Source organism: Eutrigla gurnardus (assembly GCF_963514095.1).
Source record: "Eutrigla gurnardus genome assembly, chromosome: 13".
In the NCBI taxonomy this organism is placed as follows: domain Eukaryota; kingdom Metazoa; phylum Chordata; class Actinopteri; order Perciformes; family Triglidae; genus Eutrigla; species Eutrigla gurnardus.
In genome coordinates this window covers 23,601,414-23,619,537 of record NC_139936.1, presented here as the reverse complement: position 1 = coordinate 23,619,537, position 18,124 = coordinate 23,601,414, and the positions used below count along the sequence as shown (strand labels likewise).

At 41.6% G+C, this 18,124-nt stretch overlaps 1 protein-coding gene across 9 annotated transcripts in view; it reads left to right on the top strand.

Annotated features, from left to right (window-relative positions):
* The first annotated feature begins 3,566 nt into the window (after positions 1-3,566).
* The window catches only part of citb (citron rho-interacting serine/threonine kinase b), a 39,821-nt gene continuing 25,263 nt past the window's right edge, over positions 3,567-18,124 (top strand). For 2 of the 9 annotated variants that reach the window (XM_084024510.1, XM_084024509.1), the window contains exons 1-8: positions 3,572-3,843; positions 8,374-8,476; positions 9,671-9,814; positions 11,026-11,145; positions 16,072-16,242; positions 16,387-16,440; positions 16,594-16,647; positions 17,853-17,993. In XM_084024510.1, coding sequence (XP_083880636.1) covers positions 8,468-8,476; positions 9,671-9,814; positions 11,026-11,145; positions 16,072-16,242; positions 16,387-16,440; positions 16,594-16,647; positions 17,853-17,993 — 693 coding nt within the window. In that variant the 5' untranslated portion in view covers positions 3,572-3,843; positions 8,374-8,467. Of the gene's footprint in view, positions 3,844-8,373; positions 8,477-9,670; positions 9,815-11,025; positions 11,146-16,071; positions 16,252-16,386; positions 16,441-16,593; positions 16,648-17,852; positions 17,994-18,124 lie in introns of all 9 variants that reach the window. The other 7 variants (XM_084024507.1, XM_084024504.1, XM_084024503.1 and 4 more) reach the window with 6 other exon arrangements.

Genomic DNA, 18,124 nt, shown 5'->3' with positions numbered 1-18,124 from the left:
CAAAGCCTCTTGAGCTGATAAAGTGAAGGCACAAAAGAAGTGGGTCACAGCCTGCTGGTCCACTGTCGCCTAGCTTCAGGGGCAGAGGGGGCCACACACTAATGGGTGATTTCCTCAGAACACATCAAAACCTCACTGCTTTGATAAACCACTAAGCTGAATGAATTATCCTTATTAGTGTTATGCTGCTGGTGTTGAGTTGATTGCACACACAAGGAAACAACAACAACTGTTGTGTTGTGGAAAAGAATTACACTGTATTACAGCCTGATCCGTCAGTGCAGTGAGTTGCCTTTAGAGTTATTATAGAAATTATATTATAAACCTTGTTTCTGATAACAATTGCTGTAACAACACAGCAGAAATAAAGATGTTTGAACCAGGATAAAAAATCTGAAATCACAGAGTTTAACAATTAGTCATGTTTAATTGCAAAATAATGAGGACAGCAATATATAGCGTGATATAATCGTATAAAATTATATATTTTTTTTCATTGCAGGAAAGAAGATTGCATGAAGCTTATTGTCATGAGTGTTAATAACTAAACATCAGTCTATATTGCCATGCTTCTTTGGAGATGCCATGCTTCGCCTTCATTGCTCTTTATTACAGACTGTGGCTCCCTCTGTGGAAAAAAAGTAATATTACATTCACATTCCCCAGAGTGATGGGTAAACAATCAGTAGCCTACTTATGCTGCACAGCTTTAAAGAACTGCATCCGATCTGAAAAGGATTTTGCCGTCTTATAGTGATCAATGCTTCTCAATGATTTCCTGAATGTCAAAGATTTGTTTTGACAAGTGGAGATGCTTTATGGTAAGGATCCGTGAATAAATATGTTTTATCTTTAAACCGATCACAAAGACAATTTCCCCCTCAGGGAGCATAAATAGCCTTCTGTCCTTGATGGATTGTCAACAACACCAAAACCTCTGCCTGTAAATCTGTGAGCGACTATTCATCATCTTTCCACATTGTCTTAGCAGAGTGATTTGCCAAATGAGTAAGTAGCATTACATTCCCCTCATGGAGTAGCTGCTTTTAATAGTGACCGTTTACAGTGAGTATCAATAGCGCATCGTCTTCCTGGTACTTAGTGTTCTGTTGTTATGTAACATCAGCCCTTAGTCATACTCGCCTGACTCCTGCCTTTTTCTTTTTTTTTAATGCAAGGTTTGGCTGCCTGTTATGTAACACAACCAGTCTCTTCAAACCTCTAGATTGCAGTATTTCTCTCTCATATCCTTAACCTCATACCAACATGACATGAGTTTTGCTGCCAGTGGATGGCAGTGTTTTTACGCTGGTGCATCTTCTAGATGACTAAGTTGGAAGGGGCACCTGCTGTTGAGGTACAGCTCTGTCTCATCATGTAAGTCCCCCCTGGTGATAGTTTCTGCCTGTACTATAACATTTGGTATACGCTGGTTTTGTGTTTACCATTATTTTGCAGGAACACAAAAAAAGTAGTAAAATTAGCAATACATGTGTTTGCACACTGTCGCCAAATTTAAATCGTCAACAGAACTTGAAGTGATGTGGAGGTAATTCATAACAGTTCATTACAAAAAGTGAAATCCTAGTGAAAACATCCATCTTTCCATCTTCACTAGGCCTTGGACAAATATGCCTTGTTGCTAGGTAACGTCAGTATGATGCCTCTGCCTCAATCCGATACTCCATATCACTGTGAAAAGCAGTCCTATTTAATTCTGATGTCAGGAAACAACAAAAAATAAAGATATTACATTAAATATAAACTGTATTTAAAAGTTAAAATGTATTGCTCTGAATGAATTCTCTAATGACAGAAATTTAAAGTCATCATATGGCATAGGCAAATAGATGCAGACTTTGAAAAGCTTATTATTAGTTGATCTTAGGAGCAGTAACCTGTAATAGCATGTCTAGTTTTACCATTGAATTTATTATAAATGCACATCAGGTTGTTTGGTAGCTGTGTCACACACCAGCAACACGCTGCATTATGTAATGAGCTAAAAGCAGGTTCTATTTATAAATCATTACACATTTTTTTCTCAAGCATATTGGAGGCTCGATTAGAAAACTTCTCTCTGACTTCTGTGCTTCTCTCCTGGTGTCACTTTGAACACGCGGTTTCTGTGGTGACGGCCTCATTCTGGGCCAACCTGGAGAAAATGTAGGGCTTTCCTGCATGTATGTTTTCCAGACACAGATTTCTCTTCAGATTACAGTAACCGATCTGTCTGTCTGAAGCAACTGAACTAAAAAAAAAAAAAATGGCATTAATTGCGTTGAATTCAAGGAGCAAAGAGACAAATTCAGTCAAAATAGGGAGGACGTGTAGAGAAGGTGGGACAGTGGAGGTGGGAACTGATTCCAGGCCAGCATAGGTACAAAATCACTCTTTCTTAATACAACTATGTCTTGGCATTCCTTCGTTATTGCTGCAGTCCTGAAAGTCTAATTAACAACAAATAAGAAGTATAAGTGAGTTCTGCTCTTGTTCTCCGTCTGCCACTGATTACTGCAACGCTCATAATAGTACGCTGGATGAATAGATTGTACAGTGTTTTCACCTTCTGAGCGTTGTGGCCCTTCTGCTGCCCTGATGTAGCGCTGCCTGCAAGGTTCGGTTCGGCCATCTGTTACTGTGTGTGTGTAATCTGTCACTGCGAGGAGGTGTGCAGTATCACTAACACTGACGTGTCACTTGGCATTCATTTAAGTCAAATCAAGAAAATGGATGTGAGGTTAGGTCGTGACATGACATGGACAATATTACTGATTGTGTTGGTACAGTAATATTTCAATATGCTTTGTGACATTGTTATCTGTGTATATCGTTTGTTACAGCCCTGTTAGAGATTATTCTAGTGCTCAGTGTGTGAAGTTTATAAGCAGTGCATTGCTTAGTGCTTTTATTGCAAGCAATCGCAGAAATGCAGAGACTGGAAGGTTGTAAGAAACATTTTGGCTGCTCAGGATGATGTATCGTTGGAAACCTGTCTCGCTGAGTTGTAGCTTAAAGCAAAAAAGAGCAGGTTTGTCACCATACAATGATATTATAGGGAAAAATAAAGGAAAATTAATTCAGACATTCATAACTCCAGCCTATGTTTTAGAAAATTCTCATAATGCTACACAATGAAGAAATCCAAATATTTCATTTATACTGGCTTCTTTGTTGCATCTCTTCTTAACTGTTCTTGTTTCTTACTGTACTGTCATACATCCTTGTCCTGCTGTTATTATGTGCATTGCTTCTGCTCATTTAGATGAGGTTCAGCAGGGGACATTGTGGTTAATCACTAATGAGCTGCACAATTAAAGGAGTCGTGAGTAACTGACATGAGCGCACGGTTGTTTGCAACTGTTGGGAGCTGACTGTGAACGCAGTGTGTCAAGCAGCATACATTAGTGTGATTAGTGACGGCTGCTGCAGTGGAGAGGAGGGAAGAGTTGGGGGGTGCTGAGGGTGAGACAGGGAAGAGAGTGAGAGAGGGTAGGAGCTTCCTCTCACTCTCTCCACTATGTGATCACCGGTGTGGTGCAAATGCAATCTTTCTGTAGTCCTCCTCTCCCCTCCTCTCTCCCTCTCTCTCTCCCTCTCTGTAAGCAGTAATCTCCAGTCTCCACTCCTGCTGCCTCACAGCTCTCTGCCCTGCCACAGCGCATCTCTCTCTCCCCTCGGCTCCGCTCTCTCTCCAGTGAGGATGACATCCCCGAATTTGATGAACCAGCGAAGCTCTCATTCTGGTTGGTGGCTTCCGAGGGAGACCCCACATGAACGGGCTTACTGGACGAGGAGGTGCCGTGTCTAAGGAGCTTCGTAGGAAGGCTGTCAGCTGTAGCGGTCCCTGAGTAAGTGCTATACTGTTTTATTTACAGTCCTGCTCCTCCAAAAGATAAAGGAAGGGGGTGAGGGTGATGACATATTTGTTTTTGTAGCTCTGAAACTGCTACAGTGCATTGTTATTTTCTCCATGTCAGCATGTTGGACTGATTGATTGAGTGACAGCACAGCTGAGGATTTAGGGAGTGAGAAGACGGCATCGGTAGCAGCGGTCTTCATGCAGCAGCTGGATCTGGTCTGTCAGGAACGAGCGCTATTCTCGGTCACGACACTGAAATGCTGTGTCTTTGTTTGCCTATCTCTCTTCATCGCTACGCTTACTGTAGCATATACTCTCATACAGATGACTCCCTGGGCTGCCACTCAAACTCTGCACTGTTTGTGGATTGTCATGATGAGAACTTTGTATGCATGTTTTTCTTTAAAGAAAAAGAAATGTGGTTAATCTATACCAAGACTTAGGAAGTTTTCAGACAAAGTTGAACATCTATTCGGGGATTTCCCAAATTATCTCAACTCACTTCAACCCCCTCCAGATGGTAAGGTGCTGTGGTAGCTGGGGTTGAATACCACTACAGAACGCAAGCTGAAATTACAAAGTCAGTTAAGAAAAGTATGGCAAGATGAAGACTGCAGTTGGAGGAAAGTATCTCTATGGTAACAGCGGGTTTGCCAAGGGTGGAGGGGAGGTGAAGAAAGCTTGCTGTTTCTCTCTGCTGCCTATTCAGCTGGATCACGGATTACAGCTCGGACAGGACAGAATATTAATGAAGAGTTTGTAGTAGACAGACAAAATAGCTGTACACCATCATGATGATAATGTGGGGAGAGGATGGAGTACATAGACTATAGTCATTATATAAACGATTAAAGGTTTGCCAGGAGGAGAGTGAAGTCACATCTGTTGGTGTTTTCATTTTTATCTGTTTACCAGAATGCATGGTGGTAAATGAGAGGAAATGAGAGGCACCTGTGCATAGTCAAAAGGAAAGAAACTCTCTGTAGAACAGATCTGTCAATGTTAATGTGAGTTGTGATGAGAGAGAGCTCTACTGCTCCATATCCTCAAGTGTCAATTCCCCCAAAGCCTCCTTTAGAAGCCCACACTGATCCTCTTTGTCATTTGGATTTGTGATGTAATGATGGACTGGATTTTTTTGAAGTGCATTCCCAAGTGCTCAGCACACTTTTATAGATTGTAATATTCTGTCAACTTGACCATGACAGACGGTTATTTCATCAGTGCCAGAGCTTCTGTAACTTCCGTGGCCCCACTGAAAACTGGCAGTGTTTTAAGGGCCATATTTAACCTACCCTGTTATGTAGGACAATCGCCAGGCAACAGCATTGTCATTGGGGAGTTGAGGAAAATGCCAGCCAATTAGTGATTAATGGCTAATTGTGGCTTTAGTTGACAGGGTTACCACCCCGCATATTTGAACAGCTTCCACTGGATACTGGGGAACTACAGAGAAGTGCACTTGCCAATACCATTTTAAGGGTAGATTTTTCTTTTAATAGCTCATGTAACAAAATGTTGCTATTTCTGACCGATGTTTATGTATTCCTTTGAGTGCGTTGGTCGATCAATCATTAGGCCACGAGGATAAGAAACACCTTTACTACTTGCAGCCCCTTCAAGCTGCTAGTTTTATCTTTTTGTACACCAGGTATATTCAACTGGCGGGCCAAGACAAATACCAATAAATAAAATGAAAACCTGGAAAATCTCTACCTCATCAAGACTCGTGTAAGTGGCCATTCTTGAGTTAATCCCAACGTTAAGGTGGTGTAGAATTGCAGAACAGGTCCCTGAGCTTTTTGAAAACGTGGCCCCTGGACAACATAGTTTAATAACCCTGATGCAAACAAATTTAAACCTGTAAAAATATGTTTTTCCTAAAAAGTCTATTAGAATGCATTCACATGAATTGTGCTAACCACTGCAAAAGCACTACGCCTATAATGCGGCTCCAAAAATGTATAGCCAAGTAATATCAAGCACAGGTTTTATGGACGAGGCTGCATTTACGGATTGGCCGACGTAAACCTTCCCTAATCTTCAAAGCCTCTGGCAGTAAGCACGAAACCAAAGAGGTGGAAAATCACGTTTGCATGAGGTATTACTAATTTATTATTCTCGTGTTATCATGAGAATAGGTAGGAAATGAAAAGGAATGGGATGAAAGATGGTAGAGCGACCATGAGCTTGTTTTTAGAGAAGGATCTGTGCCACTTGTGCTGCAACAGGTCTGTGATTCACCGCTGCCTACAGCTCCAACAGTAGCACTGGCCCCTGGTCACCCTGCAGACTGAATGTAGAGCACCACCCTGACTGGGATGCAACCTCTCTCCACTCTCCTCCTCTTCAACAACTCTGACTCAGACCAGCACACATTATTCAGCCCACGAAAAAGAGCTCCTCACCTGATTTGGAAGCCGGCGTTCCTCTCAATCTCACCGTTCTGTTGTTGATGAGCTCTACAAAACAAACCGTATTTGTGATTGAAGGTACTGTAATCAAATGGCTTCCAGGACTGGAACATGTAGCCGTTAGGTTTCAAAAACATAAATATGGAAATGTTCAGCAAACACAGATAGGCCAGCTCAGCGGTCAGACGCGTTCTTGTTGTTGTAATGAGCTTTTAAAAGCATAGTTATTAGTAATATCTTTCAGGGATATAATTATTGCAGAGGAGGGGCCCAGCTGCACAGTCTGCTAGCTCAGCTCATTATGGGCAGTCAGCTATCACTTGAGTCTAGGAGGAAGACAGCCAGATCTGAGTCCCATCTGGTGCTTCGTTCCCGGATGGCACGCTGTAAGCACCATCTTTACCACTGGTCGTGTGGAAGTTGTCCACGTCGGAAAGAAGTGCGCAACAATAAATCATTCAGTTATGATCATGTCTCAGCATGAATGACATTCATTAGTGTGTTCGGAGCTCTGAGAGCCATCAGGGAAACATGAGCCAGGGAAGGCTTCTGTGGAAGTCTGTGAGGGATCACAAGGTTAAAATGGTTTCTCTAACTACCCGACACCTGGTTTCAGAGCAACAACCACGTTGGACTTCTCATCACCAAACAGCCCTTGATGTCCTGTGCTCACTGGCTGAAGAGCAGCAGGTTGCTATAGAGAAAGCTTTACCCAGCTAACACTTTGCTGAGGCAACCATCACTCATGCCGATGAAACTGGAATAGCAGGCAGCAATATTCGGATCCACTTTGGGCACATTCTGCGTGGTTACCGAACAACTCACCCCTAGAATGACCCTGGAAGCATAATGATTACATCAGTGACGTTTCTGGGCAAATATTAGCAAGCACCAGAGTCATCTCTAGAGACTCACAGTATCCGTTGTTTATCTGCAATGCCTGCTCAGCGTTGGCTTTTTGATCATCTTTGCAGCAGTGTGACGGTTGGAGAGACACGCAGTGGAGCACGGTCAAAAAACAGACAATCTATACCACAATCCACTACCATGCAACAGCAAACCCACATCCAGGCGAGTCCTTGTGTAAGCTGAACTTGGTACTGTAGGGAAGAGTGGGAGGTGAGCCTCTGCTTTTTATAGACATTCTCCCTCTGTCGCTCATTCTTCTGCCTGCCTCTTGATCACAAAAGCTGCCAAATATATCCAGCGGTGGTAAAAGAGGCTGTTGTGTGAACACAAGCAGGCTATTTATAGTTTCTGGTGAGCGGGAACATGAGCGCATATTTGGTCAACACGATGGATCTCCTGTGAGCCACATATTTTATCTGCCTGCCATCCGTGTGATCTTGTTCCTGCTTACACAAAAATAAAAGTGCTTTTCAGTGCTTGATTGCTAATTCCTCTTTTTGGTATATAAACATGAGTTAATATGTAATAAGGCCCTTATACTTCCTTATAAAATACAAATGAACTTTCAAGTGTTAATAAACAAACCATTTATTGTTAGATTATTAGACATTTATTACGTTATTGTTATTCATTTGAATACATACTTAATAATGCATATTTATTAACAGTTAAATGTGCTTTTTGCAGCTACTGGATCTAAAGCGAGAGCAAAGTCTTGTTGGTGTTAATAAATCCTTTACTAAACCCTTTTGACAGTTAGCTTAATAGTGCTTATATAATACAGTTAAAAGTGGTCTCATAATCTTATAATACATGTGTTTAAAATGCTTGCATATTGCATTGCATTGCATATTAATACCAACCGATTATAAGGACCTTAATACACATGGTTACCTTATTTGGTTTTGAAATGTATATGAATAGGGCACATTGAATCAGTAGATCTAGTTCTGATTGCATGACTTTGAGTTTTGATAACCCGTGTATGTTTAAACATTTTGTCATGTAAATTCCACAGCATGCTGTCACTTCTACTGAAGGCTGATTATTCCAACTGACCAATCAGACAGTGTGATTGTTATAAAAGTGAAGTGTTTCCAGAGGGGTTGTGTATAAAGACTCTTTCCCTCCCGTTTCTCTCCCTGTTCCCTATCTCCCCTCCTATTTCCACGCTCTCCTCTCCTCCAGATTAGTGACTGCACATCCATCAACTCTCTAGATAAGACTGTCTCCTTCGGAAAAGCCTCATTAAAAACACAAAACAGCCTGAATCGCCGGACACATGTCACAGGTATTACTCTTCACATGGTAAGAGTTTGTTTCCAGAACGAGCGAAATCAGCCATCTGTTTGTGAGTTTGCCTCTACACTGTAGCTGAGCTGGTGTGTGTGTGTGTGTGTGTGTGTGTGTGTGTGTGTGTGTGTTTTATGTATTTGAGTATTTCACATCACTCTCTGAATATCTGTGAAATAAGGCTATCCTTGTGGCATGAATCTGTTGTTCAGGCTACACTAATAAGCTTTTGGTGCATGATTGGATGCAGGTTGGTTGTTCTGAACACATACATGAAGAGGTTTAGGGTAATGAAGTCCATATGATTTCAAATGAAACCTGTTGGTAGGGCCACAAAACGATGCGATGCTGTAAAGTCACCTCCATGAGCTAATGCAAGAATGATGAAGACCGCTGCAGCACATTGGATACCAAACAAATCTACAAATATCTGCTCCTGAGTTAGAGAATGCAGTAATACATGGAAATGTACTTTGTTACTTCCATCTATCCACAGTACATCGTGTCAGTTCACTACATCTGTCTGTTAAACATGTTGGACGTACACTGATTCTGTGCAGCATGTGGATTCCAGTACCATGTTACCATTGCGTTAACGAGCTCCAGCCCCACGCTGTGGCACCATGGAGGTCTGAGCATGCGTCGGCATACTGACTGTGTGTTAGTGCTGCTCTATACTAAGTGCTGTGACTGCATCTGTGGCGGCGCTGCCAGCCCCTGCTGTTGGTTTCCAATGCTCCTCGGGGCCTGTAATACTGTAATGGCTCATCTGATTGTATCAGTCACTATCAATGACATGTGCCACCAAACAAGTGCAGTCTCGTACACTTGCCCACACAAGGCAAGGCAATGTTATTTGTATAGCACCTTTCAACAACAAGGTAATTCAAAGTGCTTTACATAAAACATTAAAAGCATTGGGGGGGGAAACAACCCCCCACCCTCCAAAAAAACATTAAAACAAGCAAATAAAATGAAAAGGAAACCAAGAATATCAAAGGAATAGAAACACACAAACATTACCCCTGCGTTTTTACTAATATATATTTTCGACAGAAGACGTCATTAATGCATCTACACTGTAATATGCGTAATTAAAAAAAAGACAAAAAAGCCCAAAACATAATTTGGAAAGAAAATGTATCTAAACTGTCAGAGAAAAGTTCAGTCCACGCTATGTTGTTGTTTGCAGGTTGAGCAGGAGATCTCACTTGTCCAGAGGAAGATGTCTGACCTTGAGTCGGTGCTGCAGCAGAAGGATATAGAGTTGAAGGCCTCAGAGACCCAGAGGACCATCCTGGAACAGGACCTTGCAACCTATATCACAGAATGCACTGTGAGTCGCCCTGTAGCCCCGACAGGGGACGTGCATCCATGGACACTGGGGCTGGCCAATATGGGCATCACATCCGGTTTACTATTGATACTTTTCATTAAAAACCAATTAGAAGACATAATCATTAACATTCACAAAACCTCACCTTTTAAAAATGCATGACATCAAAAAATAAAAAAATAATTAATAAAAGACATTGGTTGAAAAAAATGTTTGTATCCCTGAAGATAAAGCACATTTGTAGAAGATTAAACATGTGCTTGTGCATTAGGGTTCGGATGATATAGGATTTTATCCTGGATCGCAATCAAAAAGCACTCAAAATACATTTTTCATGAGGAATTTCCATTAATTGTAAATATCATCAGTTTTTAGTTGCTGCATATTCTCGGAAAAACAGCCGACAGTGTTTTGCACAAGGTTGCTGAGGGAACCCTTTTTTGGGCACCAACTCCTTGCATGTTGATATTTTCCCCGTGTCAGGGGGAACTCACATTTACTCTGAACTTTGCGGGCTCAGGGAGGCGGTGGCCATTCTTACCCAAGTTATAGTGAGTATCAAAATACATTTTTAAAAGTTGGCTAAAACCATGTGTTATAACAATTTTGTATGACCACATGATTTTAGTGTTTTAATGACTTTAGTATTTCCACTGATGACCTAAACAGGGCCTAAAGCTATCCTGCTAACAGCTAACCGTTATAAGGGGCCCTGTGCACATGATGTCTTGTATTACATGTTGTCAATGACGCGTTATCTCCTGTGCCTTTAAAAGACTCAAGTCACAACAATGATTAGAGCACTTCCTCTGTAGCATCCTCACACGTTGTTGCATTGTAACTGCTCCTCTTGTACAAGATTAAAGTCAGACGTCGACTTTACTTATGTCTCCGATCTCCTCCTTGGGGGAATTTATTCGTTTACGGAAAAATTCTTTTAACACCATGAATTCAAGCTCGATTGGACAGGAGAGTTAATGACTTAACTTTTGTGGACAAAGAAATCAGAAACAGCTTTCAGCATAACTCAATCAAATTCAACAGCACAGCCTCCAAAATGACCACAGAGTAAAATCAACACCTATTTCAAGTAATTTCATCCAAAATGTCACACCACAACCATTGAAGAGCTGTTAAGACTGTATTTAGCTCTAGCTGGGTGTACCCAACAAACTGTCCACTGACCGAACATGTGAATGTCTTGGTTTCAGAGTCTGAAGCGCAGTTTGGAACAGGCTCGCATGGAGGTGACACAGGAGGACGATAAAGCTCTGCAGCTCCTCCATGACATCCGGGAGCAGAGCAACAAGCTCCAGGAGATCAAAGAGCAGGTAGGACGGGATCAGTGGGTTGAAATATACACTATTCTTTACTGAAGCTGTCGTCTCAGAACTGAAAGAAGAGACTTTAAGGGAAATCCCTGATCAACAATCTCATGTCACAATCACTTAAATTTAAGTTTTGTTCAATGTGCCATTAAAAAAAACTGAAAAGATCTCTCTTTAGTGACAGAATTCTTCCTTTTTGAACTCAATAAATCTTCATGTCTTAGATGAATATTTGCACTGATGGAAAACTGTCTGTCATATAAAGCCCATGTTGAAATGAACGAATGAGCAGGTCAAGTCGCCAAGGCTGAGTGTGTGGGGGCGTGAGTGTTGATTATACAGACACATGAGTGCAGTAAGTACAACACTCAACACCTACACGTTCAGAAATGCCTCAAATTGCACTTCACTATTCATGTAAATTGTTGTGGGATAGTTTTGTTTTTGTTTTTTTCATCCTTTTATTAAAAGATAGAATGATGCAGTTTCTCTATAGTGTTTCAATGAAAAGGGTTTGTATACATGCATGTGAAGATTACCAAAGTTTGAGGATGAGAAGGGGGAGAAAATCACTTTTCAATCAATTAAAAAATAAACTTTAAGTTCATTTAAAGTAGCGCAAGAAAACACTGTGTCCTGTGAAAACACTGTGTACTAATCTTGTCCTCTGTATGAAGTGTCTGCTGGGTCAACTCAGTGTGAATCTCTCTAGAATCAGGAATATTAATGAGGAGAAAGAGGAAGGGGAGCTAGAGGCACTCCTTCATCACTGAAATCAAGTAGAGTGTGTGGCTGGGATGTATGAGTGTTTGTGTGTCTGCATATATTTCTGCATGTGTGGCAGCACTACATGACCGAGTGTTGCCAACTGTGAGAATTAAGACGTTGGATTAACAGTTTAGAGACAGCAGACAGAGAGCATGAAGAATCACCTTCCTGGCGTTTTGCACCATTTAAAAAAAAAAAAGGTAAAGCAACCTGTTTTTCTCAGCCTACACTAGTTACCAGGCACTGAATACATTGTGCAATGGTTGCTATGGTGATGAGAGCCATATACCTACGAGTGTTGAATGCACTGATGCAGTGGGCAGGCTGTCGTGATGAGGTGCTGGGGCCTGAGCTCATCCTGTTTGGGAAAAACACTTCACCACCCTAAAATGAGTGCTCTGTGTTGGAGGAATGCAGCCCGTCCTGGAGAGAACTTTTTTATCCTCTCTTATCTTAATAAACTCTTCTGGAGAGGAAGCCATTTAATATCATACACAAGATACGGATATGATATAAAAATGCACTTTACCAGCAGCTTTTAAGCTTAAACCAGTAAAACGTGTGTTGCAGTTATGCACTGCATCTATACAACATAATATTACAGTAGACGGAGTTCATGCAATTCAAAAGGACCTTGGATTTGATCTGCTGCTCTGTGGCGAGAGAAGCCCGTCCAGTCAGAAGCCCCCTTGCTGCCCCCTATTAGAGGTGTAGTCAGGTGCCCATATGAACATGAAAACAGGTTCATTTCTCCTGGTAATTTAGACAGACTTGATTATGCAGAATAAGGATCAGGGTTATGGTTATTCATCAGGATGAAGGGTTCAGTATACTAACTTATTTTTTTTACCTGTTCTGAAAAAAGGCCTGCCTAGATCCCACCCTGACCTCTCTCCTCTGTGGCTGCATGCCTTTGCTTCATTTGATGCAATGAATCGTACAAAGAGGTTTAAGTCTTGGCTCGAAGGCCGCGGTGATGAAAGCTGACTGAAATAGTTGCCTGAAACATTTGAAGCAAGAGCCTAACAGACAAGGTCACCTCCTGCAAGGCACCTCAACAATATTTGTGTAAACTGGGCATGATTGTCAGATTGTTTTGGAAGTCACAGAAATGTTTGTTTGCAGAATCCCCCGTTTTAATGTGTGATGGGGGATTCAGACCCTGCTAGACTCTCCACCTTGCTGCTCATTTGAAGCGGCCCTTGGGGATCTCTCAGGGGGAGCTGGGAAAAGAGTGTTTAGCTGTCAGATCCCCTTTCCTCAGCAATATCGTTATGCTAATCTTAATTTTATAATGTTATAGAGCAGAGCCTGATTAACTGAGTAAGAGTTCTCATTCCGCCTGACACTTTGGCTAACAGCCTCACAGATCAAGCATGACTTATTAGATTGCGAGTTTGACATTTCTTGTTAGTGTATATCACCTGTCCAGGGGTTCTCCACATAAAAGTCAAGAATTGTTTGCAAGTAAGTCATCTTTAGGCACAGGTTAGTTGAGCACTGTCAGCAGAATATCAATAACAAACCTTGTCAAAGCAATCCTGCTATAATTTAGGGTAAATTATAAAGAGTATAGTCTGTATCTTCAAATGTAATAGTGTAGTTTGCTGCTCATGCATATTATCTGGCAGTGTGATCTCCATTGGTGCCTCTCAGCAGGGTATTTATTTACACCAGCTAAACCCAGCATTTCATCTTGAAAAGCATCTGTCTCCCACGCTTTGTCATATGACTGCAGTGATTATCATTTTCATGCAGATACCTCACAGTGTTGGATCAACAAACAGTAGAGATGGGGGAATGAATTCCATTTCAAAGAAAAGCAATCTGTACCAAAGCCATTAAAACTTGCTAACATATGCAAGCGGATAATTTCTCAAAAGAACAACTACAGAAAACCATTGTTTTCTGGTTCGAAGGCAATGACACTTTACTGGGCCCTTGATGTATAGGCATGGCCTCTATATTACCTTCACAGAGGGTTGAGGGCCGTTGCTGTTGGAAGTATGTTAGCGGCCAATTTACAACGTATCGTGCAGTCTTCTCCACGACTGGATATGTCAAGGAGATGTGTCGGCTTTAATCGAAGCCCCTCCTCCTGGCGACTCTAAACCAGCCCAGATCATCTGGACGTGGAGGTGACCGAGCAGTCATCTACAAAACAAATCGCAAATGCTCTTTTCTATTATTCGAGTGCTATTCATCTTGTGAACATCTTAGTTTTTCGATCACAGGTAAAAGACCAGTGCTTTGTGATTTAGTCTATAGACCACCTAAACCGAATCCATCTTCTATACCACGTCATGCCAATGTATGACAGGATTCTGCTCCTAGGAGATTTTAATGTCCATATACTATGTTGCCCCTCCACCTCCTTGGCAAAATAATTCCAGAACGTAATTGGATCTTTAGCCTCTTCCAGTCTATCAGTGGTTCAACCCACTCTATCACACTCTAGATTTAGTAATGTCATCCGGCTTGGTCCCTGTAGTCCTGCTCTTAGAGGACTCTGGTATGTCAGATTATCTGTCACTGTCACTATTAGCTTCAAGGCTGTGCTGCCAAACCTTTATTCACATCTAGAGCTCGCTTTCTTTGCTCAGAGTAGGTGGGCAGATTTTGTGAAGCCTCCCTCAAACATTAAATCCATCACTTGTTTTATGTCTCTTTCCACCACTCTCAAGACCTCGCTGTCAATTTTAATAATATATGCAAAACCATTTTAGAACCGTGAGAGACAAGGGTCCAGATCTCATCACAGCACAGACATGGCCCGTTTGAAGGTTTCCAACGATCTCCCTGCTGCAGCTGATGCTGGCGACTGCTCAGTTCTGGTACTTCTAAAACTCAGGGCCGCATTCCATACTGTTGACCATAACATCCTGCTTAATCGCCTTGAGAAATTCGTCGGCATCTCTGACCCCACTCGCAAACTGAGTCATTGTTTTGTCAAAGAATGAATTAAATTAAAAATCACGTTAATCACCAAGTCACCTCCAGCTTCTATTGACTTGGGTACTAACAAGGTAGTTTCCAGGAGATCCAGACAATCCTCATTGATGGGAGCTGTCAGTCTACTGGCATGTACTTTTATACTGTGCACAACCATCTTGCTGGTGGTTTTCTTCCCTGACCCACACAAGTCATTTCCCACATAGGCAAGGCCAACATGGGCTAACTGGTTTTACTCACAGTAGCCCACAGAGATTCACAGTAATGTATGTAACCTCCCATCCCACTTCAGCTAAACTCTTTTGTGTCACCATGTCTGATGTTGTCTACTTCACTTGTCCTAATCTGTGTCTCCCTAGATGCAGAAGGATGCTGCTTGTTATTAGGCTGACAGACAGGGCGATGTGCCCTGTACGCTGAAGTGGAGGTTGAAATTAGATCTGTTAGGCTGTGACTAATTCCTTTTAAACAGACATGTGCATTAAGTGACTTTGGCTGAACACATTTTTCCTCCCCACTTTACTTTCTCTGTTCACTGACTTTTTATATTAACGTGGTTATACTTGCTCCCATTTTATTTAAGTGTCTCTGTACTCCCAGAAAGAAAATATTCAACAAATAATGGCTTTCAAACAGTCAGACAGTCTTTTAATTACCGCCATCAAACCATTTTCATTCCGTTGAATTTGAATGTGGTTCTGTTCCGGCAGAACATCTAAAATACATCTCTTATGAATGAGTTTGTTCTCATAAATGATGCAGTGGCTTTTAAAAAGAACATTTTCTTCAAACAGGATGGAGTCCAACAACAGATAGGCTGATGGAGAGCTCTTTTCCACTTAGGGCTTACAGTGATCACTTTTCCTAAATGTGCTGCATTGGTACAAGGGCACTTTTTAAATGGTTGCTAAACAAATATTCATGTCATGTTAACTGAACAAAGTGTCCCATGTGTCCCATTCCAGGTACTTTTGGGCAAGCGTATGTGCTCCGGAATTTCCTTTCTTAATGTTATTGTGTGTGGTGGACTTTTGCTCCTTTACCCTCCTTTCTTCTACTCTGCAGTCCCGTCCTTCCATCCTCTCTCCTCTCGTCCTGTCTCTTCTCCTCTCTTGTCTTTTGTCTTCTCTCTTCTGTCCCTTTTCTCTCCCTCTCATCCTGTCTCTTCTCCTCTCTTATCTGGCCGTTTCTGTCTTTTTTTGCATGCAGGAATATCATGCCCAGCTGGAGGAGATGCGAGTTTCCATAAGACAACTGGAGGAGGACCTGTCTGCCGCCCGTCGCCGTAGCGACCTGTATGAGTCTGAGCTGAAGGAGTCTCGGCAGACCGGCGAGGAGCTGAAGAGGAAGGCAGCCGACTACCAGCATAGGATGCAGAAGGTCCTCACTGTAACTAAAACTGTAAATGATCTTGAAAGTAACAGAGTTAACATAGTAATGGTTTATCACAGGCTGGAAACCAATCTACTGTTGACGTGGTGTGATCGTTACCAGAGTCTCAGAGTCTTTTTAATATCTTCTCAGGTCAAAGAGCAAGGCAAAGCGGATGCAGAGGACCTGATGGTGAAGTTGGAGAAGGTAGAATATGAAGGTCATCTGATTGATTTGAATCTGTGATTGGTGATGGTGATGAAGTATGTCTAGATAAGGACTCTCACTCGTTCAAGTGATTTGACAAAGGAGATAAGCTTGAATATTTGAATATCTTTACATATCATGATTTCTTTTTAGACCAGTGTTGAGCAGCAGACCAAGATCCAGGATCTTCAAGAGAAGCTGGCCAAGGTAGAATATCTTTGCTGGCAAGATTAATGCATAATTGATATGAGCCTGTGTTCCCAAATGCAAGAGACGTAACAGCATGTCACCCTTTCAAATGAGTCTATAAACGTCCTCTTTACCCTCCCTGACCTCATTCTTTCTCTCTTAAACTGTCAGATTTAGTCTATGGCCTGAGAACGACTAAGCTCTTTTTAAAATTAGAGTTATGCTTTATAACCAGCAATCAAACAGTTTTACCTCATTAGTAAAAGTAAATAATTTCATTCTATTTGTCTGAAATGAATATTAAAGGACCTTCCTTTCTGCTAAGAGCACATGAGATTTTGGTTTCAGATATTCAAGGCAGTCTGAGCCCACTTTTGGAATAGGTCTACTTCTGACTCATTGTGTGGTTTATAAAATCAGGATATTCTAGTCGTTTTATTCATTTCTTTTAGTGATATATATAATATAACCACTACATGTCTCAAAAGGATGTTAATTCATTAATTTAGTTTATTTGATAGGGACAATGCAGGTTAACATAGTAACATTTCCACTCATTACAAACAAGTTAATGGGACTGATGTTCTGCATACAGAGATTATAGCTGATGCTAGTTTCCAACTCCCGTCCCTAGTTAGGCTTTTAATAGAAGAAAGAAGGTAATAAGAAAGACATCAAAATGACATAACAACAGATTAAAATGTACAATACATCTAAAATCATAACAAGTCAGTTATTCCTTCAAGGATTCAATGATCACAGGGTCTTTATAAAGATGTGGGCACAAAAGGTCACTGACCTCCCATTGCTGGGTTAGACTGAAGTTTTATGTCATCCAAGTTATTTTCCTGCGGCGGACATGAGCCACAAGCAGGATGGGGAGTGGAATAGCCTTAGGCCTGAACTCGGTTACCCTAGCTTCCATCTCAGCACTCGTCTCTTTTCTCCTGGAGCGGCTGACTGGTTGTGTCCATCAGGGGGCGACTCCTCCAGTTGCAAAAAGAAGTCTGAAATCTATGAGATTGAAAACATTGTAAACATGAGTCTGTGGTCTCAATCTCTAGTTTCATGTATTCTTCATTAGCAGGTGATGCATATGAAACGGATTCTTATTGTTTATCTGCTACCGGACACAATTACTACACAATATATTCTACTTTCTATTACATTGTAGTTTGTGTAAACGGCATGTATGAGCGAGTGATGTTTCTCTTTGAACCTAGTCGCTGAAGGCCAGTGCTGAGGCTACAGACCTCCTTCAGAGCATGAGACTGGCCAAGGAGCGCATGGAGCGAGATCTGGAGAGGCTGCAGAACAAGGAAGACTCCAGTGACAGCCTGCGTAGACGCCTCCGTGAGACTGAGGTACACACACACACCTTCCTTATCACGTACACGTACACTTAGCATATGTGTGTCCTGGCCTGGTTCCTTCTAATTATTCCTTGTACCAAGTCATTGCTTTGCAACATCACGGACCTTATTGTTTGAAGTGT